Source organism: Rhyacophila brunnea, unplaced genomic scaffold (genome assembly GCF_057557595.1).
Source record: "Rhyacophila brunnea isolate RB1 unplaced genomic scaffold, BYU_Rbru_1.0 scaffold_4, whole genome shotgun sequence".
Lineage (NCBI taxonomy): Eukaryota > Metazoa > Arthropoda > Insecta > Trichoptera > Rhyacophilidae > Rhyacophila > Rhyacophila brunnea.
The window spans coordinates 22,823,218-22,849,579 of NW_028233068.1; the positions used below are offsets into that span (position 1 = coordinate 22,823,218).

Genomic DNA, 26,362 nt, shown 5'->3' on the forward strand with positions numbered 1-26,362 from the left:
CTTACTCAGATAAATATGAAAATTTATAGATAAAGAATTATAATATTAATGGCTTTGTTTTGAAAACAGGTTATTTTCTTCATACTTCATGGACAGTGAAATATTATTAATGGGCAGCCTTCATGAGTAACCCTTGGAACATAAACATTTTTACTTACTAAAGGAAAACAAGTTTACTTTCATCTAGAAATTTCCTTGACCTGTTACATTCAAAAGTAAATATTATAATGATGATATTATCCACAATTCTGTTTAAAAAAAATCTTATCAACTTTTACAGAACATAATAATATGTTATATTATATATTATATTATTCTCTTTATTTACTGATATCATAAAATACTAACATGATTAGTTTTTTGTAAATCAATCGATATTTTTTATGATTTTTTCATTCTAATATAGTTATTTTTCACCAGTTTATTTTGAATTATTCAACTGATATTATGGTAGTTATTTTATGACAAAGGAAATAGAAATACTGTATCATAAAACACACATAAAGTCACACAGCTATGCTTGGTGTGACAGTCCCGTAATGTCACATCGCTTATGATTAAATTAAACTCCGTGATATTTTAACACTGCGGAAACCAGAATATTTTTTAATCGTCAATCCCTTTACTAAACACCATTTATTTACAATATTTACCCCGGCCTAATAAATGTAGTAAATAATATGGAGATGACTACTCAATAGTTTTTTTTACGGAGATTGATACTAGACTCATGCCAAGACAATTATATTGACATCTATTCCAATACGGGTGAAATCATGGAGTGAATTCTTAAATATGGCTTAGTTAGTATATTTATGTCGATAATACCTAGGTACCTAAAACTTTTGCTTCTCAAAATTAATTCAATATACCTACATATAATACCTTTAATATATTTATTTGTACCTATTGATTGCTTAGTAATTATTCCAAAATAACAATTTTTTTATATTTAAATCAATTTATTTTTAGTGTGACAAAATTTCTGTACCAACCGTGAATAAGTGGGTAACTTCACAAGAAACAACTTGTCAGGGGAATGATTTTATATTTAATTATACAATAATTTATTCATTTATTTATTTATACAAACAAACTATAACGATATTGTTTTATAATTTAACCATATTTTACCTATTTTGTTAAATATTTAATTTAGAATTTACCCGCTTACTCCCGTTTTGTACAGATTTTGTTTAATTAAAATAATATTATTAAAGAAGTTATATTTATCAATAATATACGAAGGTTTTCATGGATAACTGTGTAAACAAGTTTCTTTTTACTAACATAATAATATATAATAATATACTCATAATATTTTTATTGAAATATGAAACTTTTTCATATACACCGATGCCCATTGTAATGATGAATATTATTGTTATTCCCACAACTCCGAAAATAAACTTTCCTTTCGTTTTGGGCTTCTTCCGTATCTCGATTGGAGCGATCAAGGTTACGTAGATGGCACTGCCAGCGAGACCAGTCGAGACTTTTTGGCGCCAAAACGTAGCCTTCAAACAGTTTCATTGCGAATGTTACGCCAAGCTCTCCGCTGATTTTTCATGCGCCAAATGTTGTCCATGGATAGCGGGGAAGTCCCGACAAATCGATTTACGGTAGTGAAAGAAAGGACTAACGGAGAGAAAACACGGTGGAAAATTTACATCATTAAATGTTATGTAACGTACAATAGGTTTCTCACACAGAAATTCATAATAATACAAATATTTTATGAATTAATACAATTTTTGACAATAACTACTAGTAAATTAAATTTGATAAATTTATTTAACTGAGATACACATTCCATACTCTTTACCATAAGAAAAATTGTAAGCTCTGATATGATATGAACAAACTTCTTCAAAAAACTATCATCTACTCATTATTTATTTTATTTAATCAAATAATTGTCTCCATGATATTATAATTAAATATTAACTGCCTACATGCTCAGCGTAGGTAAAAATGGAGCTTTTATGGTATTTTCAAGGCATAACCCTGGACATTTCCTAAACGTTGTAGAATCTATGTATATAATTTTGAAGCCTTATTATCCTTTATATTTATTTTAAACATTTGATGACTGCATAAAGTATTTTTATAACATAAATTTTTAAAAATTAAACAACAAATTATACTAAAAATAACATATATTTTTAGTATAATTTGTTGTTCGATTATAAATACCAAATACCAGACGTTTCGTTCTTATATGAAATATAAATATTTTGAAAATTGAAAACGTAAAGCCGTTTTCCACTATAACGTAACCGACTTTATCCAATTAAGTATATATAATTATTAAAAACATCTCATTTTTATTACAATTTTTGTATTGTGAAAACAAACCACTATAGTTTAATTAATATTATGTATAATAGAAAAGTGAAAATATTACAATCAGCAAAGTTTTCACAGATAGAGTAGTATTTTTTGGAAGTTATACTTCTTTTGGCGCGTTTGGGAAAACAGATCAGAGTGTATTTTTGGCGTATGTAACACATAATTTATGATTTCGGTGTCAAGGATATATGCGCATGCGCATAATTTCATTTAGTTAGTCGTTCAATACAACCAAGTAAAGAGCACGTGTTGTAAACATAACCAATATTGTGTCATAAAAATATATTTGTTTATAAACAAATTTCTGGAGACAAACATTCTGCACTGTTAATTTATATTCATAAAACTTTATTTATATTAAAGTGTATATTTATTTTTCATTGTAAAGTTTGTGTATCAAGATTTGAGGCTATATTTATGTAAGTATTATTTATGAGTTAAACTATAAAGGGTGACGCACCCAATTATTGGCACTCCACCAATTATCAGCACCCTTCAAGTTAACGTAAAAATATAAGATATGTAAGCATAGTTAAGTTTGCCAAGTATAAAAAATGTGTTTAGCAATTAATATTGTTTACGACAAGCAACATTCATCACACCAGGATTAACAAAATAGCGAGAAAATAGTGCGTCAAAAGTGCTCCGTTGTGTTTTGTGATTTTTTCCGCCATTTTCTTTCTGCCACGGTAAGAAAATGTTTCAATAGCCTTGCTATGTTGTCTACATCTAAGTGTTTATCAATAAACTGACGATTTAAATGATTGCGGGATAGAGCCAGGCATTTGAATTTAAAATTTAATTTAAGGTTAATTGTTCGTTGTCTATGTTTAAAGGGTGCCAACATTTGGTATCGTGATTGAGTAGTTTTCCTATTATTGACACATGTGCTAATAATTGGTTATTTTGATAAAGTATTATTTTTAACAGATTTTAATTTCTATAGCCTAAATCATTAAGGTTCTAAGTAATTCCATTGATAAAAATATGTTACACTCGTTTTTTCCAAATGTTAGCCCCATGCTAATAATTGGTTTTGGCTTGTGCCAATAATAGGGTTAAATTATAGCTTGTGTCTTTATTTTCAGACTGAAGTATTCAAAATGGATCCAGTTAATGTGAAAAAGAGGAAAGAGAAGAAGAAGACTCTCGACAACACAATAATAAAAAGAAAAATATACAACCATGATAACTTGGTAAAAGCACTTGAGGCTGTAAAGTGCGGTATGAGTAAAAAACTGGCCGCAAAAACCTTTCATGTACCGAGAGGAACTATTCAGTTCAGGTTACGGAAAGTAGATCATCAAGACCTTCCAGGACCAAGTACAGTATTAACCAAAAACGAGGAAGAGACTTTGGTGAAATGGATTAAAGACTGTTGCCGCAAAGGATTCCCTAGAAGAAAACTAGATGTTCAATTGAGTGTTGCACATTTCATAAAGAAAGCAAATAGAAAGAATCCATTCAAAGATGGAATACCTGGTAATAAATGGTACCAACTCTTTTTGTATCGTCATCCCGGATTAAGTATACGTGCACCCGAGGCAGTCACAGCATCAAGTGCGGCAGTGTCAGAGCAAGATATAAGAAACTGGTTCATTGGAATTGAAACCTACTTAAAAGACAACAGTTACTTTACCATTATCTCGGATCCAAGTCGCGTGTTCAACGGTGACGAGTCAAACTTTCAGCTATGCCCAAAAAGTGGAAAGGTTATTGCAATGAGAGGTGAGAAGGATGTTTATGAAGTAGACCATGCATCTGCCAAATCTGCTCTAACAGTTCTATTCACGTTTTCTGCCAATGGAGATACCACGCCTCCAATGATCATATTTCCGAATAAAAGGTTGCCTAAGGATATAACATTAAATGTGCCAGGAGACTGGGGTATTGGTTTGAGCGATTCGGGATGGATGAAGGCAGAGGTATTTTATGATTATATAAAAAACGTTTTACACCCTTATCTATTGAAAACAAAAAGACAACTCCCCGTTTTACTTTTTTTTGACGGACACAAAACGCACCTCTCTCTGGAAGTGAGTGAACTGTGTAAAAGCTTGGACATAGTTCTGGTAGCTTTATATCCAAACGCAACAAGATTATTGCAGCCAGCCGATGTTTCAGCATTCAGGCCACTTAAGCAAGCTTGGAAAGAAAGTGTATTGAAGTGGAGGCGTGAAAACCCCTTAGCTGCACTCACAAAAACAGATTTTGTTCCTGTGCTCAAGGAAGCTGTCGTAAACGGCATTAAGCCTTCTACTGTTATAAATGGTTTTAGAACCACCGGTTTATGTCCATGGAATTGTGATGCAATCAATTTTAGCAAATGCCTAGCACGTCAGAAAACTGTTGAAAATTCAAATACCGAAGAGAAGAACAATGACAATTTCAAAGAAAAGTCTCTATCAAAAGATACGTTTTATAACATAGTGGGAGAGAAAAAATTGAATGCCTTACAAACTCTTACCGAAGACTTTCTAATAGACAGTGACAAAATCCTGAAAAAGCTTTTGAACTATTTCCAACATGATGAAAAGCACCAAGAATCAGAAATATTACATGAGGACAACCTTACAGAAGAAATCACTATAGAAGAGATGCCAATTTTATTTATGGATATCCTTGATAACTCACAGTTTGATTTAGTTACTGTGCAGAAATCTATTGAAGAAATGGGAAAAAACAAATTTGAAAGAAAAGAACACAAAACTTTGCTTGAAAGTGACTTAGTTACTTTAGATAAAAACGAAATGGAGATTCCAGAAAGTGGTTTAATAGCAACGTGCAAAGAACATGTAGTTAAAGAATGCAAGATTATGGATATTATTAGTCAACAGAAAGAATATTTAACCCCTGTAAAATTAAGTGACGTTTTAGTAAAACCGAAAACACCTCAAAGAAAAGGCGTTAAACAAAGTGGAAGAGTTTCCTTTGTCTTAACTTCAGACGAATGGCAAAGCAAGGAAACCCAGAAACGGAGAGAAAAAAGTCTTAAAGAAGAACAAGTCAAGAAAAGAAAAGAGGAGAGAATCCAAAAACAAAAGGAAGTGAAAACTAAAAAAGGAGAAAAGAAAAACCTTACAAAAAAAACAGCAGCAACGTTAATAAATAAACAGAGTAAGAAAGTGCAGTTCGGACCTGTGCAAAATACAACTAAAAGAGAATGTCAAGTGGAAAGAGAACCTAATGTAAAAAAAGAGAATATGATACCCGAAACGAAAAGAATCAAAGTACTGGCCGATATAAGATTGAACAAGCCTCTGGTGCCAATAGTTAACCAACAAGTCTCGAATCTCATAGTTGATGAAGACAAGAAAAATGATGGGATTAGAGATCCTTTTGATAAAATTTTAAGCAGTCGTAAGAAATCATACACGGTGGAAGAACTTGAAGCCATTTTAAATGATGATGATTAAATATTTAAACGGTTAACATCATAAGAACTTACGTAATTTATTTTAGACACCTAAATATTTTTTGAGAATTTTTGATCTCAATTAGTTCCTGAATTTATTTAAATATAATCATTATTTCTTTTGAGGTTTTTTAAAAATAATGTAACCTAATAATAAATGTATGAATACTAGTGTAAAACGTGTTTAATTTGCATGATTAATACACTTTTTTGGATCTCTATTAACTGTGCCAATAATTGGAAAAGGTTGTGTCAATAATAGGAAAAAGTATGCCAATAATTGGAGTAAGGGCCAAACTCAGGAAATATCACAATTGTGTGCATATGCACAATACAAAAGTGTTATTGGAAGTATTCAAATAAAAGTTAAGTAAACATATTATTTAAATCAGAAACATAGGAACTTAGTAAGATAATTGATAGAATACTGTGCGAACTTGAACTGCTCAGTTCCCTTAAAGTGCCAATAATTGGGTGCTTCACCCTATCAATAAATAAATAAATTTTGTGAATGTTGAGTTGCTAAATAATTTTAATTCATCATGGGCACTTTGAATCTATTATAACCGCTGTATGGCAAAGATGAGTTTTCGTCCAATAATTTTGTTTTGTTACGCCAAAGAAGTATAACTTCTAACGCACGTGCATAAGTACATACACCGATTTTTTAAGTTCTGACGCATGCGATGTTGTTTCAGCGGTTTCGTTATGTGGTAGAAATTGGTCAAGGGTTGATATTAATTATCAAAATAAAAATATGATTTACAAAAATACATAAAAATAAAAATAAACTACAAGAACAAAAATAGAATAAATATTATAATTATAAATGATTGAGTTAATTTTATTTTTATATTAATAAAGTTAATATTATATCACTGATATTATTTAAATTAATTTATAATAGTGTAAGAAAGAACAAATAATAATAAAACAAAGTGAAATGTTTACTTTTGAAACAAAAGATTTGCGTCTTGTTTTCTTATTTTTAACAGTTTCCGGTTTGAAGATTTTCAGGAATTTTCAGCTGCAACGTTCAAGGGTAGATAGATGCCATTGTAAAAATACAAGGCTAGACTAGGCGGCGCCTGAACACAACCTTTGCTTTTGAACGCCAACATTATAGTCTTGCAACTTTCATGCTTCTGAAATCGATTTGTCAATGACTAAAAATAACCTTCAAAGTATAATGTGTTCAAACAAAAACAGATAAAAAATTTGTTGTGTATGCTTTGATGATGATATTTTTTATGCAAACTTTATTTTAAAGGGTACGTTCCGTAGTATAATGATGTTATTTTGTAACGAAAAATATTTTTATTTTTTGGTGTTTCCGTAAAATGCTTGTTTTTTATACATATTATTAAATTATATTGATTGAGATTAAAGACCACCATAAATTAAAATTGATGTATTATGATTAATTTACATTTATTGCGTCTTTTTATTATATTTTATACCGATCTCTGTATTCAATTGCACGTTTTTTCTATAATTGTAAATTTATTTTTATATTCTAGAATCGTGAAACTAGAAGTATCCGAATCCTAAAATCTCATATAAATCCTACTATTTTTAGTCTAAATGTCATAAAAATATAATAAAATCGAAAGACTAAAGACATACCTATCCAGGCAAAATTTTCAATATTTTTAGTTGAAAAATAATCGTATAAAGTTATAGTTTTATTAGCACGTCATTGTATTTTAAGTATATTTGTATCATTACAATGCAGTTTGAGTTAAAAGGTAATAAATAATTTTTTAATTTAAAAATACTACTATAAAAAAATTAAAACGTGTATACAATACATATTTTTATTTATATCGAATTCAGCTGTATGCAATTATATTAGCAAAGCTCAAATTGATGTAAATAAAAAGATTTCAAGTTATTTATATTCACTAATACTTTCTAGAAAAATCGATATTTTAAAATTAGAAAAATTCATTAATTTTTCCAAAATCATTTAGTCGATATTCTAAAAAACTTATAATACTTCACTATTATGATAAAACTATTCATAAAATATCACAATCCCTGGGTTATTTTGTTGATAACACTGTAATCTGATTGTGATAATTAAAGGATTAAAGCGGTTTTGAAATAAATACATAAATGTAGAAATAGTACAAAAAATAAAATAACTAACGTCATTAAGCACTTTTGTATTAGTTATTTATACTTAAGCTATGCGATATAATAATCTCTATTCTAAAGGATTGTGTATAATACATATTTTTATAATATTTATCAATAGTAATGTATAAATCCAGAATTTTTTAAATTCTCAAATCGTGTAGTTTTTTAAAAGTATGTAATATTTTAGTCCTCCACCTAATCTCTCCCGGGAAAATCCCATAAATGGTCAACAAACAAGCCAGCACGCAGTCGCACCCAGTCCAACGGAGGTTACAGAAACGATAAATCACAAAACTTTATCATCCCTACGTTCTTTTTCTCATTCACAATAATATGATAATTCAGGGGTTTTATATCTTGACTACCACTTTTAATATAATTATCACGATCAAATAATATACTGGTTGCTTTATAACTATTATAATTATACTCGTATTATGCATATTGAATTTGAAACAATGTCAGAAATGCTCACATTAGAAACATCATATGAAACCAAAAATGGAACTTGAACTAATATCGTAATGAAGGTGAGTATCTTTAGCAATTATATTAAATCGACTGAAATAATATCCATAGAAAAATTCAATGAAGAATGTTACATTCTTATATCGTATGTAATAATTATTATTAAATAAAAATATAGACAATTATTAATAATTATTTGAGTGCTTTTAATGTAACATTTAGTTAGTATGATTGATACATAAAATAGAAAATAAAAATATATTATAATTTTTTTATGTAACTTTAAACATGCCAGGTATACAAAATATCTCATCCAGGCCCTGGATACCTCAAGAGAACTTACTCAAAATAGCGACGGAATAACTTTTTGGATTTCTATATTCATATGGAGCCTCAAGTACTCAGCTGCGCGGCATTCACATGTTTTGTCAGCCAAGCGATTACCGATTATTAATTAATTTTGATTATTATGTTTTTTAAAAATTATTAGTACAAAAAAATATACCTAAATAATTTACTTCCAGACACAATAAATAGGTACACTTTTTAATAATTAAAATATTGAAAATAGAATTTTGATAAAAAAAAATATTTTTTATTACTTTAAGTGCATAAGCTAACACAGCAAACTATAAAAAAATTAACAATTCCGTAACCAATTTAGGAATATTATTAATAAGTCACCGGAAACACTGTTGGCTTGCATAAAAGGTAGGCCAGATTGAGGGTTCGCTTTAAACGTGACAAAAGAATACATGATACAGATCTTATCGTTCTTAAGGTTTCCGTAGCAATCATTTATTCTCTAAGGTTTCTCTGATTCTTTGCAATGTATAAAACTGTACAGTCAGACAGCAAATATTAAACTGGTGGCATTTGATTTTTAAGTACAACTCGAAGTCCCATACATTAAAAAATTGAGTTTAAATATTGTTAGAGCCATTCACTTTCTAAAATTCCATTTGTGAAGTACAATCCCCTACGATGTATCATCATCATCAGCCGGGGTCAATCTACTGCTAGATGAAGGCTTTCCCAAGCTTCTTCCAACTCTCTCGGTCCTGTGTCGTTCGCTGCCACGTATTTCCGCCGAACTTTACCAGTTTGTCAATGCAGTGGCTTTTAGGGCGACCCTGTGGCCGTTTCGTGCCCCTTGGGTATCACCAGATGACGGCATTTGTCCAGCGGCCATCCTTTCGGCGAGCAAAAAAGGCATTTGATTCCATCAAAAAATTCTCAATTATAGTCGCCCTTATCAACCAAGAAATTTCCAGACGCTACATAAACATAGTGATGCCACAGCATGCGTGAAACTCCACAAACGGTCGTGTAAATTTCCCATTAACAAAGGTGTCCGGCAAGGTGATACCTTTTCACCTAAACTATTCACCGCTACTCTTATTTAGGAAACTTGATTGGGATAAAAAAAAGGTGTTCCAATTAATGGGGAGCACCTCAGTCACCTACGATGTATAACCCCAAGTATCTAAAACTTCATTTAATCAGATGTCTCTATCTATTACCAAATAGATAATAGTCTGACTTGGGAAAATTTGGTTGAGCACAATGTTGATTTAAATAATATTATCAATCTATAATATTATAATTCAACAAATAAATCATAATTCATATTGCGTAAAATTACTTCATTTACTACTGGTTAAATACCCCTTTACCATCCAGAAATATTATGATTGCGGGAATGTAGCTTACCCACCCTTTTGTAAAATTATATCCCCTTCCCCTGCCCTTGACCGGTCTGTAGCAGCCTTCACGTGTGAGCCAGCCAGTATCTTCGTCGCCAATTTCATTGTTCATATTTGGTATTGGATTGAAATAGACGATAATCTGGTTGTCAATGTGTGTTATGGTTTATCCGTATTGATTCAGTATAATTGTAACCGTTTAATGAAATTAAATAAGGAATAAGCATTGGCACTGATCATTCGTATTCGCGTTTTTTTTGTTTTATCTTTAACGCTTCATATCTAAGTACGTACTACAAAGCGAGTTTGGCAAACATATTATTTTCATTACCTATTTTAGATTTGAAAAATATATATGTATTAATGCCTAAACGCCCAGAGTAGAAAAGTAACAGTTTCTGGATTTGAATTCATATACTGCGGGCTCAAATGCAGCAGAATTCGTGTTTTTTTCCAAATTAAAATCCAATGTAAATAAAAATTAAGCTTCTCTATGTGGAGGTCAATAATATGTTCTGTTTTAAAGTTACAATATTAAATATTCCATCTTAATAGTAACAAATTACCAATATGATAGTTATGTGCATTAAAATAAACTCTTTCATAATGACAGTAGTAAATTGAAACTTTTTCTCGTTGCAGGCAAACCGAGATCAAGGTCAAAGCAGCATCAAGTTTATAAAATGCGCAAGATACGACTAGTTGTGCGGCAGATTGAGTTTTAGGGGGCGCCGAAATTTCTGAATGGCGTCGGAAGAGATTGCGGCGCCACTTAGGCGTCGCGGCGTCTATCCTCTGTGCCAGAAGCTTTCTAAAAGCTTCGTCATGACGTTATCCGCAATTTTTATTCAATCTTTTCACTATTCATTCACATTTTCTAAATAAGTTGGATAATATTGTATACATGAATGAGGGGGAAGTATTGTAATTTATTTTTTTACTTTCTTTTTGTACCAATACTTTCAAGTAGCTTAAGTATATATTATGATAAATAGGGTTAATGTCACCGTAAATAATTACATATAAAAATATTGAATATAAGTAACAACAAATGTTTTACGGCCAGTTCTTTATCTATGGTAGAGTCTACATTTCATAAATAAAAAATTCCCACTGTAGAAAAGAGGTGGAGCGGTACGAGTCCAATAGAGAGTCCAAAGTTTATAAAATTTTATAAAAAATCATATCCAGCATTTAAAAAATTCTATTATACTCTTCCAAAAAGTAAATAAAAGTACTAGTTATTAGCCATTCATTTGTTTCATTGTGTTATTTCTCTACAGAACTACATTTGGAAAAATACATACTGCAATTTACAAGTGAACCACGAGTTCAGTGATGGGTATTAAGTTAATATACACACACTGGCAAATTGTATTAGTAGGTATAGGTAACTATTATTAGTGGTTAATAAGTTTTAAGTGTGAAATATATTATTTACCATGGTGTCATTTACCCTTTGATATGATCGATATAACGTATGCTTTTCCTATAAGAATAATATATATTATCAAACAGAATAAACATACATTAGAAATAAATGTTAACCTACTTATTCATATTTTTTATAAAATAAATCATCAAACTAACTAACGACATAAATTGATACAAATTACTAATATACATAATATGTATATTAGTAATAAAAGATAATATCCGTATTTTATCTGTCCGCGTTTATTTATTTTTTTCATATTATTATACTAGTAGGTACAATCTAGACATTTTGTATTGATTTTTATATAAAAGATTTTATGTATTGTCATACTGAATACGTCATTAAATCGAACAATTGGAAATAGCATCTTGCAATCTAATAAAACTTCTCGATCAAGTGACAGATTAAAAAAACCGATGACTAATACAATAATATTCTTTTCATTTTGGCTACTTATTTTTTCACAAAATCTACAGTTAGCTGCAGAGCGATAAATCCCAGAAAATCCTCGTCCAACAACTTTTGTATGGCAGCGAAGCCTCATAAATTTTCTTTATGAAGTAAAATGCTTTCGCAAAGTGGCGGACCGAACAATGGTGGAGGTTTGGGGGGTGAGTGACGTCGCCAGGGTTTGAACCCACCCTTAGTTTTGTACTCTCGAAAATATGCTGCCTTGAACAGAGGTCGCACATCTCATAAAACATTATTTTAAAAACATACACATAATAAACCAACAATTTTATGACGTCATGAATATCATTGTCAGCGTTATTTCATTCGGCAAATTGTATGTCAACCCTTCTTTAAATCGCTTTATTATACGTAGGCTATTTTACTACCTACTTTAAAAATAAATTTATTTAAATTTTTTCAACTAATTCTTTCTCATTTTATTGAATATAAAAGACTTTAAATAGTTTTAAGTCCACACTATTGTAACTACTAACTAAGTATTAAATTCAATATTTCTAAAGTAAAATATCTGCAGAGCTTAAAATTTTCTTAGTCGTAATGAAATTCAAGGACGTGTATATCATAGATTGACGTATGTGTTTATTTAATTTCAATAATTAAGTTACTCAAGTTATTACATATTCCAAAGTACTCGAGTATTCATTTTATTGAATTTATCAGTGAACTTTTCACTCTATATTTTTCAGACAGGCTCGAATCTAGTAAGGTTGAGTCATAATAAATATTAGTGTTCTATTTTTCATATATATGACCAAATCAAAATTAAATCAGTCGAATAGTAGTTTATAATCAACTTTAGTAAGAAAGATAAAAGGTCAATTAAACATCATTCATGTTTCACAGTATATGTCTCTAGCGATAGTGGTAACAAATTATTGTCGAAAGTTTTAATTTGAATATTTTTTTTCATTGATTATTTATTTGTTTAGAAAAAAGAGTAATTTAACACTATAGCGATTACCCAATACATCAAATACAATGTAATATACAACATAGGTAGGTATACAAATAGAAAAAAGTAGCCATGACTTAGATTAAAGGAAATACTTAATTACTAATGACAACAAATACTAATTATACCTACAAGAAAAATAGAATTTAAAAATAACATACATTTGAATGAATTTTACGACCAATAGGAAAAATTTTAAAATATCGAAATATGAAAAACCTTATCTTAAATACTTTCATGTAGGTATTTAAACAATACATAAGTAATTTTAATTTTTGTTTTCATAGTTTGGTATATAATATAAAACACTTCCCTGTTTCGTACCACTGAGCAATGATTTGGCTAGAATGTATTGACTAAGATATTATTTTAAAGTCATTTTTCAAAGGAAATTTTGACTTTTTAATCCATCAAGTTTGAGTTTTATCTATTTGGAAAAATAAACGAGCATTTAATTAAATTTCATTAAAAATTTGTAATATTTTTGATGGAATTTCAATCAGTTTGACTTTAAAAAATGTCGTTTAGGAAGAGATTCAATAGTCAAGACTTTATTATAGCCTACTCGATTAGATTATTCAACTATGTTGTGTTTTTCCTAATTATTCACTAATTTATAATATCTTTATTAATAATTATATGTCCTTTAATATTCATTTAGCCATATATATACGATACGATAAATAACTTGTAAAATAATAAAATGAGTAGGTATGCACCTAATTAATAAAAAAATTTGTAAAAATATTTCATTTGATACATAGTAGAAGTATAAATAATAGTCATGCAACTGTATCTACGTTGAGTTTAAAATATTATGTAACTCAAGTATTAACTAAAAATATCAAAAAAATTGGTTGAATAAATTTAATCTGTAATGATTTTTTGGAATAAATTAATGACTCATGGTATATATGCAAATACATATAATACAAAAACTTTAAATGATAAGTAACTTTACAAACATTTTTTTATATGTTTAAATAGTCATAAGATATCCCAAATTCTACAATGCTGATGTTTTTTTTGCCTTTGCCGAGATTTGTGGATTTAAAAATGAAGGAATTAATTTCTACTATTTTCATGATTATTGCCAAACAACTTTTTGGAAACAAAGAAAGTAAATGTCTATAATTAATGAATAAAACATATTCAAATTTAAGAAAAATACTAATAGTTTTCATATCACCACATAACATAATTACGGAATCTGAACAACTATGAAAATTATAAAACATAATATAAACCAATCAATTAAGAAAGTTTTCCAAAAAAATCCTATAGGCTTAGGTTTTTCATTATTATAATTTCATACAATGTTACTTTTATACCAAGCACAAAGAATAAATCGATTAAAAATGAGACAATTTTTAATCTTCCGATTAAATTGACTGGCACAATCTTGTGATGAATCAATCGTTATAAAAAAAAGTCCACAGTAACGTATTCCGACATTCTCAACGACTCTCAAATCAGATTATTTCTTTTGGCATTTTGGTATACAATACTCCATCTGTGTATTTACTAGATCTGTTTACTAGGCTGTTTTTCAATCGGGATAAATAACTACTACTACACTTTTTTTGTCTGAAAATTTTATAAAAACTTATTTCATAAAATTTTTAAATAAGCTACAAATTATTCTGATGTAGCAGCTTTTGAGCTTTCCGTAACTTTTTTTTAACTTAATTTAATTTGACGCCATACGTGGTTAATTTCATTTTACCCTCATAAATTCACACTCTAAAAGCTCTTTTCATGAAATGTGAACGTGATATCAGATCATCTGTCACAAAACAAATGCATACTTATATATATATATAAAAACAAATAAATACATAAGTATCAATGTTAAAATTTATGTTTCCGAAATATATGGCAATAATAAAGAAATATTATGTACTTTTTATGTTTTTGAAACATTAAAGTGAATATATAAATTAGATGTTTGATAATTTATAAACGAAGGTGTTTTGAGAATAAAACCCAATAATCTTTGAATAATGATATCTAAAAGATTTTATATTTTGGATTGAATGTGGCGATAAATCTTAAATTTTATTATAATTTACATCGCGTAGTCTAATCTCAAAAATGTAAACCTATACATTTTTAGTGCTAAATATTATTATTTTTTAACATAAATAACTCACGACTCGATTAAATTTAATAAATACAATACAATACCACGTCAGACAAAAATAGAGTTTTTTTTAAAACATAGTTGAGAAAAATATTGTGCTGCGGTTCGAAGATATAATATCATATTAACTATCAGCGACTCCCATAAGTTATTGCTATTCAAACCTTGCAAATCATTTCGTATATTGTTTGCGATGATAATATTCAACAATGTGGATGTGAGCATAAGCTTTCAAAACTCTGTAATGAGTTTGACGTCATCATATTATTTATCAAAAATTAATTCGCTGTGATAAATCGCGTATATGTAGAAAAATATCTTGATATAGGAAATATAAATGTATGGAAATAACTTACTATCCATATTGTTTGCATTATATATATCTTTAAATTATGACATCGTTCATTTCATGAAAAATGTATTATTACGCTCCGAATTAAGCAGCATTTTACTGCGCAAAAATATCAGAACGTAGGGTGAAATTGCTATGGGTTAATTATTTTGAATTTTTCACCACCGCTTAGTACGAAATTTGTGAGGGCGGCCATAAAATTTTGTGTGTATATACATACTTACATAAAATACAAAATTATACGTAAGTCCATAAACATTATCATATTATATTAATATTAAAATACTATTTAAATATCTACCTACATACTTATTTCCATTAAATTTAATAATTTATTTTCCCGCATTTATAATTAATAAGATTTATATTTCATTTTTCATCTAGATTTTAATGTATAGTTCTAAATCTGAATTAATTTAAAAGTAAAATAATACTAAAAACTACTGGACTGACACAAAACCGATCCGCATCAAATGCAGTTAAATCGATCGCGTCAACAATAAACTTAACATTATATTACAACTGTTATATAATATGTCACTATACTCTAATTTGAGAGATACATGTTGGCCACAATACTCAAAGTATACAATAAAAATCGAGTAAAAAGTGTCGCAAACCAATAAATAAGAATACACGTCTTTCGGTGAATAGAAACCACTGGGTATTATTTTATATACTGGTACCTAAAAGATTATATACACATAAGTTGACAACACCATAACAACATAAAATGGTTTAATTTGGCTATAAAACCTTTTAAAAGGAATTAAAATTAAACCGCTACCGACGCAATAACCAATTGAAACCATAAATTTACGATAATAAGAATACACATAAGATAAATATTGTAGTACTAACTACCTACTCTTTTATAATATTTTCAAGTCATCAATATATAAAGATTACGATAAAAACTACACACTAATAATAATGGATATACGGAAAAACTATGTACTATAGTATCATCGCATCTATAATATTTTTAGGAAACGTTCAAAATATTGTACACAAATAATTGTAAACAGCAATAAAAACTTTTTTTTTTTTTTCGACCATGTCCGATCCTGATAGGATCATATGGGCCTCCACAGAGTGGAGGTTTGTATTGACAGATTTTGTTTTTTACGAGAAATGGATGTCAGCCACTTGCTCAACCTATTAGGTCCATACCCTGACACACACAAATTGAAAAACAATTTTTGTACTTGCCAGACCCAGGATTCGAACCTGGGACCCACGGCTTTGTAGTCCAACGCTTATGCCGCGCGGCCACCGTATATACTCGTATTATAATAATTTATATAAACAAATTTAAATTCTCCCACATATAACGGACTATAACAGATATTTTTCTACAAATCCTCGTTTCACCAGTTCTATAATGTAGATCAGAAGTCTAAGGACTCAGGATAGAAAATCTATGGAAGATTGCTGCCTCCTCCTTTAAGGATAACATATGTTGAATTTGGCACAACTATGAGCTTTATTATGAGCCAAATATTGGCACCAACATCAAAACTTACCGTTTTCATGATGCTTGATAAATATTACAGTTTGTACTCCTAAGCATTGGAAGACCGCGACTTTTCTAAATGGACGAAGTGTAATGAAACCTACGAGTGATGGACAAAGCAATTATCATATCAACTTGCACGATCAAGCACAGTGGAAGATTTTGATTGAAACTTGCTGTTCAATTTTACTCCAGTGCGATAGAAAAGGAAAAAGACAGAATACTGTACAAGGTAATAAGTCTGTAAATGTATTAAATTCCACAGTAATTAATCATTCAGGAATAACTTTTTCACATGGTATTTTATTAGGAAAAACGTTAATAAAATAACATATCCTGAATAAACGCTCAAAATTTAATAAAATCGTAGAAATCTTTTGAGCGGAAGCGTTAGAGGCGTTTTATATATTGTGATTCTCGTACACTTGCGTAACCAAATATGTAGAAGAGAAAAAATACCCTACATAGACTGATCATTTCTAAATTCTCAACAAAAAACTGATTAAATTTGACCTTGGTTTGGCGTCTTCAATCTTAATTAAAAATAATATTTTTCGTAGTTTTGCGTGTTTTTCTTTGATTTATCGCATGACGTAAACATCAATTAAAAAATACATTCATCTTGAGAATAACCGTGTCTTCTGTAATAAATGAATATACCTAAGTGATTATATAACTGAACATGGTGTTAAATAATAACAATATTGCTATGAAAATAAGAATTCGTTTTTAATTAGCTTGAAATAATTTACTTAATAAATAGTGACTGTTGGTGGTAATATATTATCATATACATTACACAATATTTTTGTAAGCAATATTAAGTTTTTGCGCACTAAATAATATATTTTGTGGCCCACGTTTAACTTGTCAAAAGCAGTTTTATTATATGATATAGAGAAGTCACTTAGTCATCTTGCAGTACTGTGAGGACTCTTAATTTTCCGCAGACAGTTTAAAAAAAATGCCCACTGAATATTTTTTTTTTCATCTGAATGAGATGCTTTCGTTTTGGATATACACAATTTTGCATAAAAAACTCATTCTAATGAAAAATTGCTCCTTTAGTTTAGCCTGTATTTCACACGATTCATATTTTACAACCTGTTGTAGGATACGGTCCTCATTTTTTAATATTAGGCATTTATGTATTTTAACGACATAAACTTAATTATGTTTTATATTTAATTGTTGTACTTACCGTGAATTAAAGGTATACAAGTAACAGAAAAATATTAAAAATGAGGTAAGTATAATTTTCACATCATTACATACTTACATGTTTTTTCCCAAGATTGAATTACGTCACATGAACATAGATATACTGTTTTCATTTTTATATTAATGTATTTAAAATACTCTAAATATTTTTCTTGGAATAGTGATAATAATTCAGTATTTGAAGACAAGACCTAATTTTCAAAATTTTAAAAAACTTATGTAGGCGCAGTTAGTTATACTGATTACCAATATTATAATAAATAAAAACACTTACTATTTTCCACTTTCTCAATTGATGAACAGTAAATATCTACATAGTTTAATTATAATTAGATAACTGGACTATACATTGAAAAAAAATCTAATAAAATAACTTTTTTCTTCAAACAAAATCACTTGACACAGACATGTCTTAATGTTTCATTTTAACTATTGCTGGTAACTTACAAAATTTTGTTAATATCTTATTATATTTAAGCTACTTTTAAGATCTATCAGTTATAGATTACTTAGAACTTACAACTATACCACTGAAACTAAGTGTATCAATGGATTTCGACACAAATTTAGTTATAATTAATTTGCTACAACTCAATAATAAATATTCCAACTTTGACATATTAATTATTCTCTAAAATTTCAAAAAAAAATATACATATTTTGGATTTGCATAATTTCACCTACATTCAACAACTTAAAATGCATTAGTTTTCTTCGCTATTGCCAATAAAAAGTGTATCTTTAATTATTTATCAGGTAAGTTTCTTCTTGGCAATACAACCAGATACAGATCTTATAATACTTTAACATTCACCTACATTCTGGTGTATCTATAATTACTTTCCTTTATTTTAAGATTCCAGAGGTTTTTAAAATCGACATGGCAGTATAATAATACTATCTTGTATGAGGTCAAACAAGAGTCATATATAAATATCCATCAATCAACCAATTTCATTTTTTAATAATTTTGTAAGTTAGTACCTAAAGAACCAAAAAACTCTATATTTCAATACGATAGAACTACAGTATCTCAGCTACATTATGAAAAGACACATGTACAATATTCTCCAACTCATTATCCAAGAAAATATTAGCATTAAACGTAGTATAGGAAGACGCCCTATTTCATGGCTTTATAACCTCAATGGTGTATACGAGTGCATCTTCACTAAACTGTTCTGGGTGTCATATTAAGATAGAGTAAACATTGCCCTTATGGTGGTCGATCTTCGATAGGGATGGCGCTAGAGAAAAGGGAATAACCATTATTTAAATTTAAGTATGAGAGCAATTGAATAAATTAAAAGAATTTTTTATCTATCACAGGTCTAAAGATGGTGATAGTAAATATAAAGTTTGCAAAAAATACACTTTTGAAAAAATAAGTTTGTAAGCTGATCAATATTTAATTCGAAAATAGTTAGGTAATAGTAGCTAATCGTGAGAATAGTTTGTCGAAATAATTTCAACTAAATGGTTTGTTTTGATAATCTTGGCCTGCGTTTTCCCCTGACTATCCCGGGTCTAGGACGATTTGGCACCGCGAACTGGCCTCCGCCGATTGGCCTCCGGTAATTGGCCGCCGGTACAATCGGACGCCGGCCCAATTAGACGCCGACCCAATTCGACGCCGACCCAACTGGCCTCCGGGAGATTGGACGCCGCACAGTTGAATTAAATGCGCAAAGGAATAGACGTACGTTACGATTTGTTGGAGTAAATAAGCAAGTCAGTTTAATATGCTTCTATCTTCTCAGTAGTCGTACCTTATACATTTCGCGCTTGACACATTTTTAATATAGATTGAGAAAAATTATTATGCCTTATGATGTTTATTAAAAGAAAATAATTCTTCCCTCGCTAAAACTTGAAGATGTGCATAATCAATTAATTTATTGTCTATACATGGGTACTTATTTATATTTACAACAAATATTTAAAATAATGTTAGATGTTAGAATGAAAATTACATTATATTTCAGCGTTTTATCGACTTAATATTATAATAAAGCTTAAACATGTATATTATTATGCATAAATGCGTATTTTAAGATAGTATGAAATTACAAACAAAATATTAAGTAAGTTATCTGCTAAGTATAAATGTTTTAGTAGTTTGATTGATAAACTACTTAGGTACTGGGTGCCGGACGAAATCCCGAAGGCCGAAATCCCGAAAGCCTAAATCCCGAAAGCCGAAATCCCGAATATCGAAATCCCGAACGCTGAAATCCCGAATGGCCGGAACCCCGAAGGCCGAAATCCCGAAAAATGAAAAAAATACAAACATCAATAATTGCGCAATTTTTGCGAGAGACACAAAACCCATTTTTTGTGGAAATATAAAAAAAATGTAAAATACAAATATTAATAATTGCGCAATCGTGAATTGCGCAATTTTTGTAAGATGCACAAAATCCATTCATTCTACAAAATGGTCTCTCCTGAAAAAAATTGCGCAATCAGAAAAACCCATTTTCCGAAAAAATGGGATTTGCCTCTCTTACAAAAATTGCGCTCACGATTGCGCAATTATTGATGTTTGTATTTTACATTTTTTATATTTCCACAAAAAATGGGTTTTTGTCTCTCTTGCAAAAATTGCGCAATTATTGATGTTTGTATTTTTTCATTTTTCGGGATTTTGGCCATTCGGGATTTCAGCATTCGGGATTTCGGCCTTCGGGATTTCATCCGGCATCCAGTACCTAAGTAGTTTATCAATCAAACTACTGAAACATTTATACTTAGCAGATAACTTACTTAATATTTTGTTTGTAATTTCATACTATCTTAAAATACGCATTTATGCATAATAATATACATATTTAAGCTTTATTATAATATTAAGTCGATAAAACGCTGAAATATAATGTAATTTTCATTCTAACATCTAACATTATTTTAAATATTTGTTGTAAATATAAATAAGTACCCATGTATAGACAATAAATTATTTGATTATGCACATCTTTAAGTTTTAGCGAGGGAAGAATTATTTTCTTTTAATAAACATCATCAGGCATAATAATTTTTCTCAATATATATTAAAAATGTGTCAAGCGCGAAATATATAAGGTACACCTACTGAGAAGATAGAAGCATATTAAACTGACTTGCTTATTTACTCCAACAAATCGTAACGTACGTTTATTCCTTTGCGCATTTAATTCAACTGTGCGGCGTCCAATCTCCCGGAGGCCAGTTGGGTCGGCGTCGAATTGGGTCGGCGTCCAATTGGGCCGGCGTCCGATTGTACCGGCGGCCAATTACCGGAGGCCAATCGGCGGAGGCCAGTTTGCGGTGCCAAATCGTCCCATTCCCGACTATCCCTTATTTCAAAATTCAACGGGACACCACAAGGTTAATTAAAATACTAAATTATATTCAGTGTCGTTTATTTTTTAGGGCGGTATTTTATAATAATGATCTTTTACATTAAAAAAGTATTTGTTTCAGCAAAAAAGCAAAGAGGTAAGCGCAAATGGCATTCGGACAATGACAGCACTTAAAACTTTTCAACTTTCAAAGATACTTCTTGATCAACTCACCTAGTCATTAGCATAAGAAATGCTCTATGAAATTCGATGGAATTTTTCTTTCGAAACTTTTAACTTTCAACATTGTTCCAAAGCACGCAAAAAATCGACGCGACCTCAACTTAATATCTATTTGTTGTTTTTATTTAATATAACTCCTCAGAGGCAGACGAAACCGGTTCTAATATATTGTTTAAAAGTGGAATAAGTACTGCAAAAAAATTTCGTTTTATTAAATAAAAACAACAATACAATGCAGTTCCACCATGAATTGACAGTTAAAAAAATAAAATAAATTAATATATATTTATAAAAACTAAAAAAATTGCATCCTTTATTTTTCACATAGATGCGATTTATTTCACATCAATATTGACTCTCCTGTCAAATACCTTAAACCAAAAACCTAATGGTCAAAAACCTACTCAACGCTATTGAATAAAAGAAGATGCAATGATTGAAGTAGGTGCATGGTATGAAATGGACCGGAGCGGACCAAGATAGCTCCGATTCATTAAATGTAATCATTGACGCTAGTGTCCGTCTCATGGAAAAAATAAAAAATACATTCTGGTTCGTGAATTACTATGTAGTCATAGAGATACTTAACATAATTTTTGTCATGGAGGTGGTTTAATACGAAGCTTTTTTGTCGAACGCATGATATGTCGTAAATATTTCTTTTTACGAGCTTTTCGGCTATTTTGCTAAAAATATTTTTAGGAGATTTCAGTTAATATTAATTTTCAGCCTTTACCAAAAATAATTATATAGAGGTTTCCTACTAATCACAACATTTATAAATTGTGATTTCAAAAATAATAATGAACAGTGAAAGTGATGGAGATTTAAGCTGCTCATTTTGAAAATTTCACATGACAATATAAATTTCATGTAATCAAAATATATGACTGTCATAATTGCTGAGTTTTATTATAGCAATAAAAACCTGGGTGGCCAATACATCAACGCCTGCTAGCCAAGGCCTGCTAAGCTTTCTTAGTAAGTATTTAATAATAATTAATTAATGATTGATATAAATATATATATATATATTGCACATTTAGATTATTTGTAATATGTAATTAATTTTATAATTTCTAATGATAAAGTCCTAAATATATTTTTTAATATCTCATATCGATTTTTTTTCCCATAACCTCTCATTTTATATGAAATTTCAGTTTCTTTTCAGAAAAGTTTTACCGTGGTTCTCGAGAACTATTAAATATTATAAAGGTAATACAATGTTAAATACTGAATAGTAAACACAGACATTGTATTCGATTTGCGATTACTAAATTTTTAATACGTATTTAATCATTGTATGATTTATAATCTACCCATAGAATTTACAATTTTTTTATAAATTTTGAAAGCAAATACATACTCATACTTCGAAATGAAAAGCTTCGAAGAGGCTCAGCATATTTAACATTGCGTGTTTAAAAAATATAAGATCAGATTGGAGTATTGAACAAAACTCAAGCCAAGTTTTCACATAATATGTATCCTGTTCGATAAAATAATCGATTTGAACATGAACTTCTACAGTGCTGAAAGCTTTTTTATACATCAAAGTTGTAGGATGTAGCCTATGTAATTATATAATATTATTATATATTGATAAAATTCTTCTTCCTATTAAGTTATAATAGTAATATAATATGATATAATCTTATTAAGATCAAACATGGTCGGAATATGTGACATATAATTATACATTATGTTTTCATGAATACAAAAATGCTATAATTTATCAATTGCGTACATTGGGTTATCACTTATAAAAATTTTCAATTAAATAAAAAATACCATGACCACACAAAATATCAAGTTGAAAACGGTACAAAATGCAAATAAATGCCTTCAACTATGATTATGACGTAATTTAATTTAAAATGTAACGTAATTTTTATTATTAAACATATTCTGTGATCATATTCAATGAGTAATGGTCACTCCCAGTTAAAAAATCTTCCTATTTTCTCATGTTTTGGTGATTGTATAAGGTTAGTATTTTTGTTTGTTTTTGATAAATACTTTAAAAGGCAAATTGCCGTTTAAAAATATGCTGTTTATTTTTTCATTTAAAAAACAGATTTGCACAGATGTAAATGTAACGTAAAAATGTAGAATCCTTTTAATCTTCGCTTCAAATAAACAACAGATTTTTTTCTAATCCTTTGTTATAACAACAAAACAAATGAATACTCTGTCTTCTTAATTTAAATAATAATTACATTTTGCTTATTATTTTAGCTTTCATTTACTCGTAGTTCTCGTTTGTATGGTTAATACAATGTAAAGCAAAGTACTGTAAATATAATATGCTAAACTTGATCTCCCGAAAATAAGCTTTTGTCTATTTCTACATATTTTTAAATCATGTCGTCAATAATAATTGGGGAAAATGAGTATATTATGTGAACTGCAAAGTCGATATAAATATCCATCAGTTGGTGAAATATCGACTAATAAAATAATCACGTTTAATATATATTTTTTGGCTATGACCTTTTGAAGTTTTGACGATTTAATTCAATTCGCACCTAGATTTAATAAAGGGAGCACCAGTAAAATATGTTTAGTAAATAATTTTATATTAAGCATACTTTAATATTGTTTCATTATATTATGTTATCGTACTGTTATTTAAATAATTAAATATTACAGTTCGTTATTTTGTTAGTGCAAAATCTAATAACCCATAACTGATAATTCAACATTAGCATAATATATTTTCCCCCCATTAGTTGATCATAGCTCAACTTTTAGAAATCTCTTTTGTGGGAACCACTTATTACGTATACTGTAAATTTATACGTGTTTTTTGAGTACAAAGAGATTTCCTCTTTCAAGATTTTTCTAATAAAAAAACTTGACCCTTTTATGTTACTCGTAGGTATCTAGTTGGGATCTATAATAATAACGAGAGATCGTTTAAATGGCTATTGTTAGGCTACACTATACTAATGAAAGGTAAATATATATACTTAATAGTTTTAGTAGAAAAATAATTAGATGTTTCTTCACATATAACTACAAATAACATTATCAATAAATAGTGTAAAGTATCCATTAGCATTTATATTACTAAAACTCCATTTTGGTTTGGGATATTACATCCGAATAAAAAATTAGTCCTATACTAATTAGAAATTATATATTATAAGATAAAAAGATCAAACCAATGACTGAAGAACAGAAATTTTAACAAATAATATTTTTTGTAACATTCTAAAAATACTTAGAATAGAATTATTGATTATTGACTCACAACTTTTGGACTTTCGAAAGCTGTTACTAAAGTGCTCAAATATTTATGAAATGAAAAAGTTTTTCTTCGTGTCGGAAAAACTTGCCACAGCCAGCTGACAATAATCTCTTTCAGAGAGGAATTCCTTCGTAGATAGGTACCTACCAAGACCGAATGAGTACTGATAAAAATATTATTATTATTATCATTTTATAAAAACGATATTTAAAATATTGAAATATTTTTTCGGGATATTTGTTTCACTGCTTCTAATATCCATTGCAGTACACAATCATTAAATAATAATATACCATATCAGAATGCCAATACTCATTTTAAAATGTAGTCAATTAACGCAAATTTATAGTATAATATAAAAATAAATTTTAATAATAATTTATTAAATGAATGAATGTTCCTATGCTTAAAGTAAAGCACAATATATCCTGCTGTACGAAGACATTTTCTTGGCTAAGTGTTAAAACTGTGAACTAACATGCTCCGCCCATTTTTACCGCAATTCCATTATAAGCTCCTCCCATTTAGTAAATAAGAGCGCCTGGAAACGTAGCCAAGAAGATGTTTTCGTACAGTATATGAAATTAATTATGATTTTAGTGAAATGTGGTAATACTTCAGTAATGAAATTTCAAAAAGACTTCCTATTTTTAGTTATTTAAGAATAAATGTTTTTAATAACAAATTATTTTTTTACGACTACATTAACAAAGCTTACAATAACTCGTCAATAAAGATTTCGTCCATAAAGTCTTCGGATAGATTGTCTAAAAGGTTTCCTTTCATTCTAGTGTATTTGTTTTACTCAACTCAATTGTGATACTGATTAAATTTAAGATAATATATACATTCAGTTCCATAATATTTAGATAATGAAAGAAAATTTGAAAATCCTTAACGTAATACGAGTATCATGATTTACGTTGTATTTTGAATACTATTATAAATATATCTGTATAATATTATCTTTGCCTGGATTTTAATATTCAAAAAGTATTCTTCAATAATGTCATGATTTTTTTTGATAAATCAATTATAGATTTTTTACTGTTTTTAAATTTACGTGAGTAAAATTTTCTATATTTCCCGTTCTTTGTCACAAAATATCGTATTCTGAACGCATAAGCATTCATTTAATATCGCTGTCGAATGGATAAATTCGGATGAAAATGCGTTACACTCGCCTAGAATATATTTTGTAAAAATATATATTTTGATTAGTACTTTTAACAATGGGTTCATGTAATGCCATATAAGTAATTTATGAATGATTAATAGATAATAATTAAAATTGTACATTAAAATATGAGAATAATCGAGTTTCAAAAAACTTATTCTTTATACAACTTGATTGGCGCTGTATA

General features: G+C 29.0%; 2 protein-coding genes across 2 annotated transcripts in view; one reads left to right on the forward strand and one right to left on the reverse strand.

Annotated features, from left to right (window-relative positions):
- The window catches only part of LOC147067097 (octopamine receptor beta-2R-like), a 133,678-nt gene that overhangs the window by 90,606 nt on the left and 16,710 nt on the right, over positions 1–26,362 (reverse strand). The gene's annotated exons all lie outside the window — the stretch shown is intronic.
- Positions 2,968–5,403, forward strand: LOC147067098 (uncharacterized). Its single transcript, XM_085954629.1, has 3 exons — positions 2,968–3,041; positions 3,441–4,781; positions 5,299–5,403. The coding sequence occupies exons 2-3, from the start codon at positions 3,456–3,458 to the stop codon at positions 5,401–5,403; spliced, it is 1,431 nt and encodes a 476-aa protein (XP_085810755.1). The 5' UTR covers positions 2,968–3,041; positions 3,441–3,455.

Excerpts from the sequence above, each read along its gene's own strand:
- LOC147067098 (XM_085954629.1), top strand. The coding sequence starts at position 3,456 with ATGGATCCAGTTAATGTGAAAAAGAGGAAAGAGAAGAAGAAGACTCTC. Across the intron at positions 4,782-5,298 it reads AAGATACGTTTTATAACATA|ACGAATGGCAAAGCAAGGAA; the intron begins GTGGGAGAGAAA and ends TCTTAACTTCAG.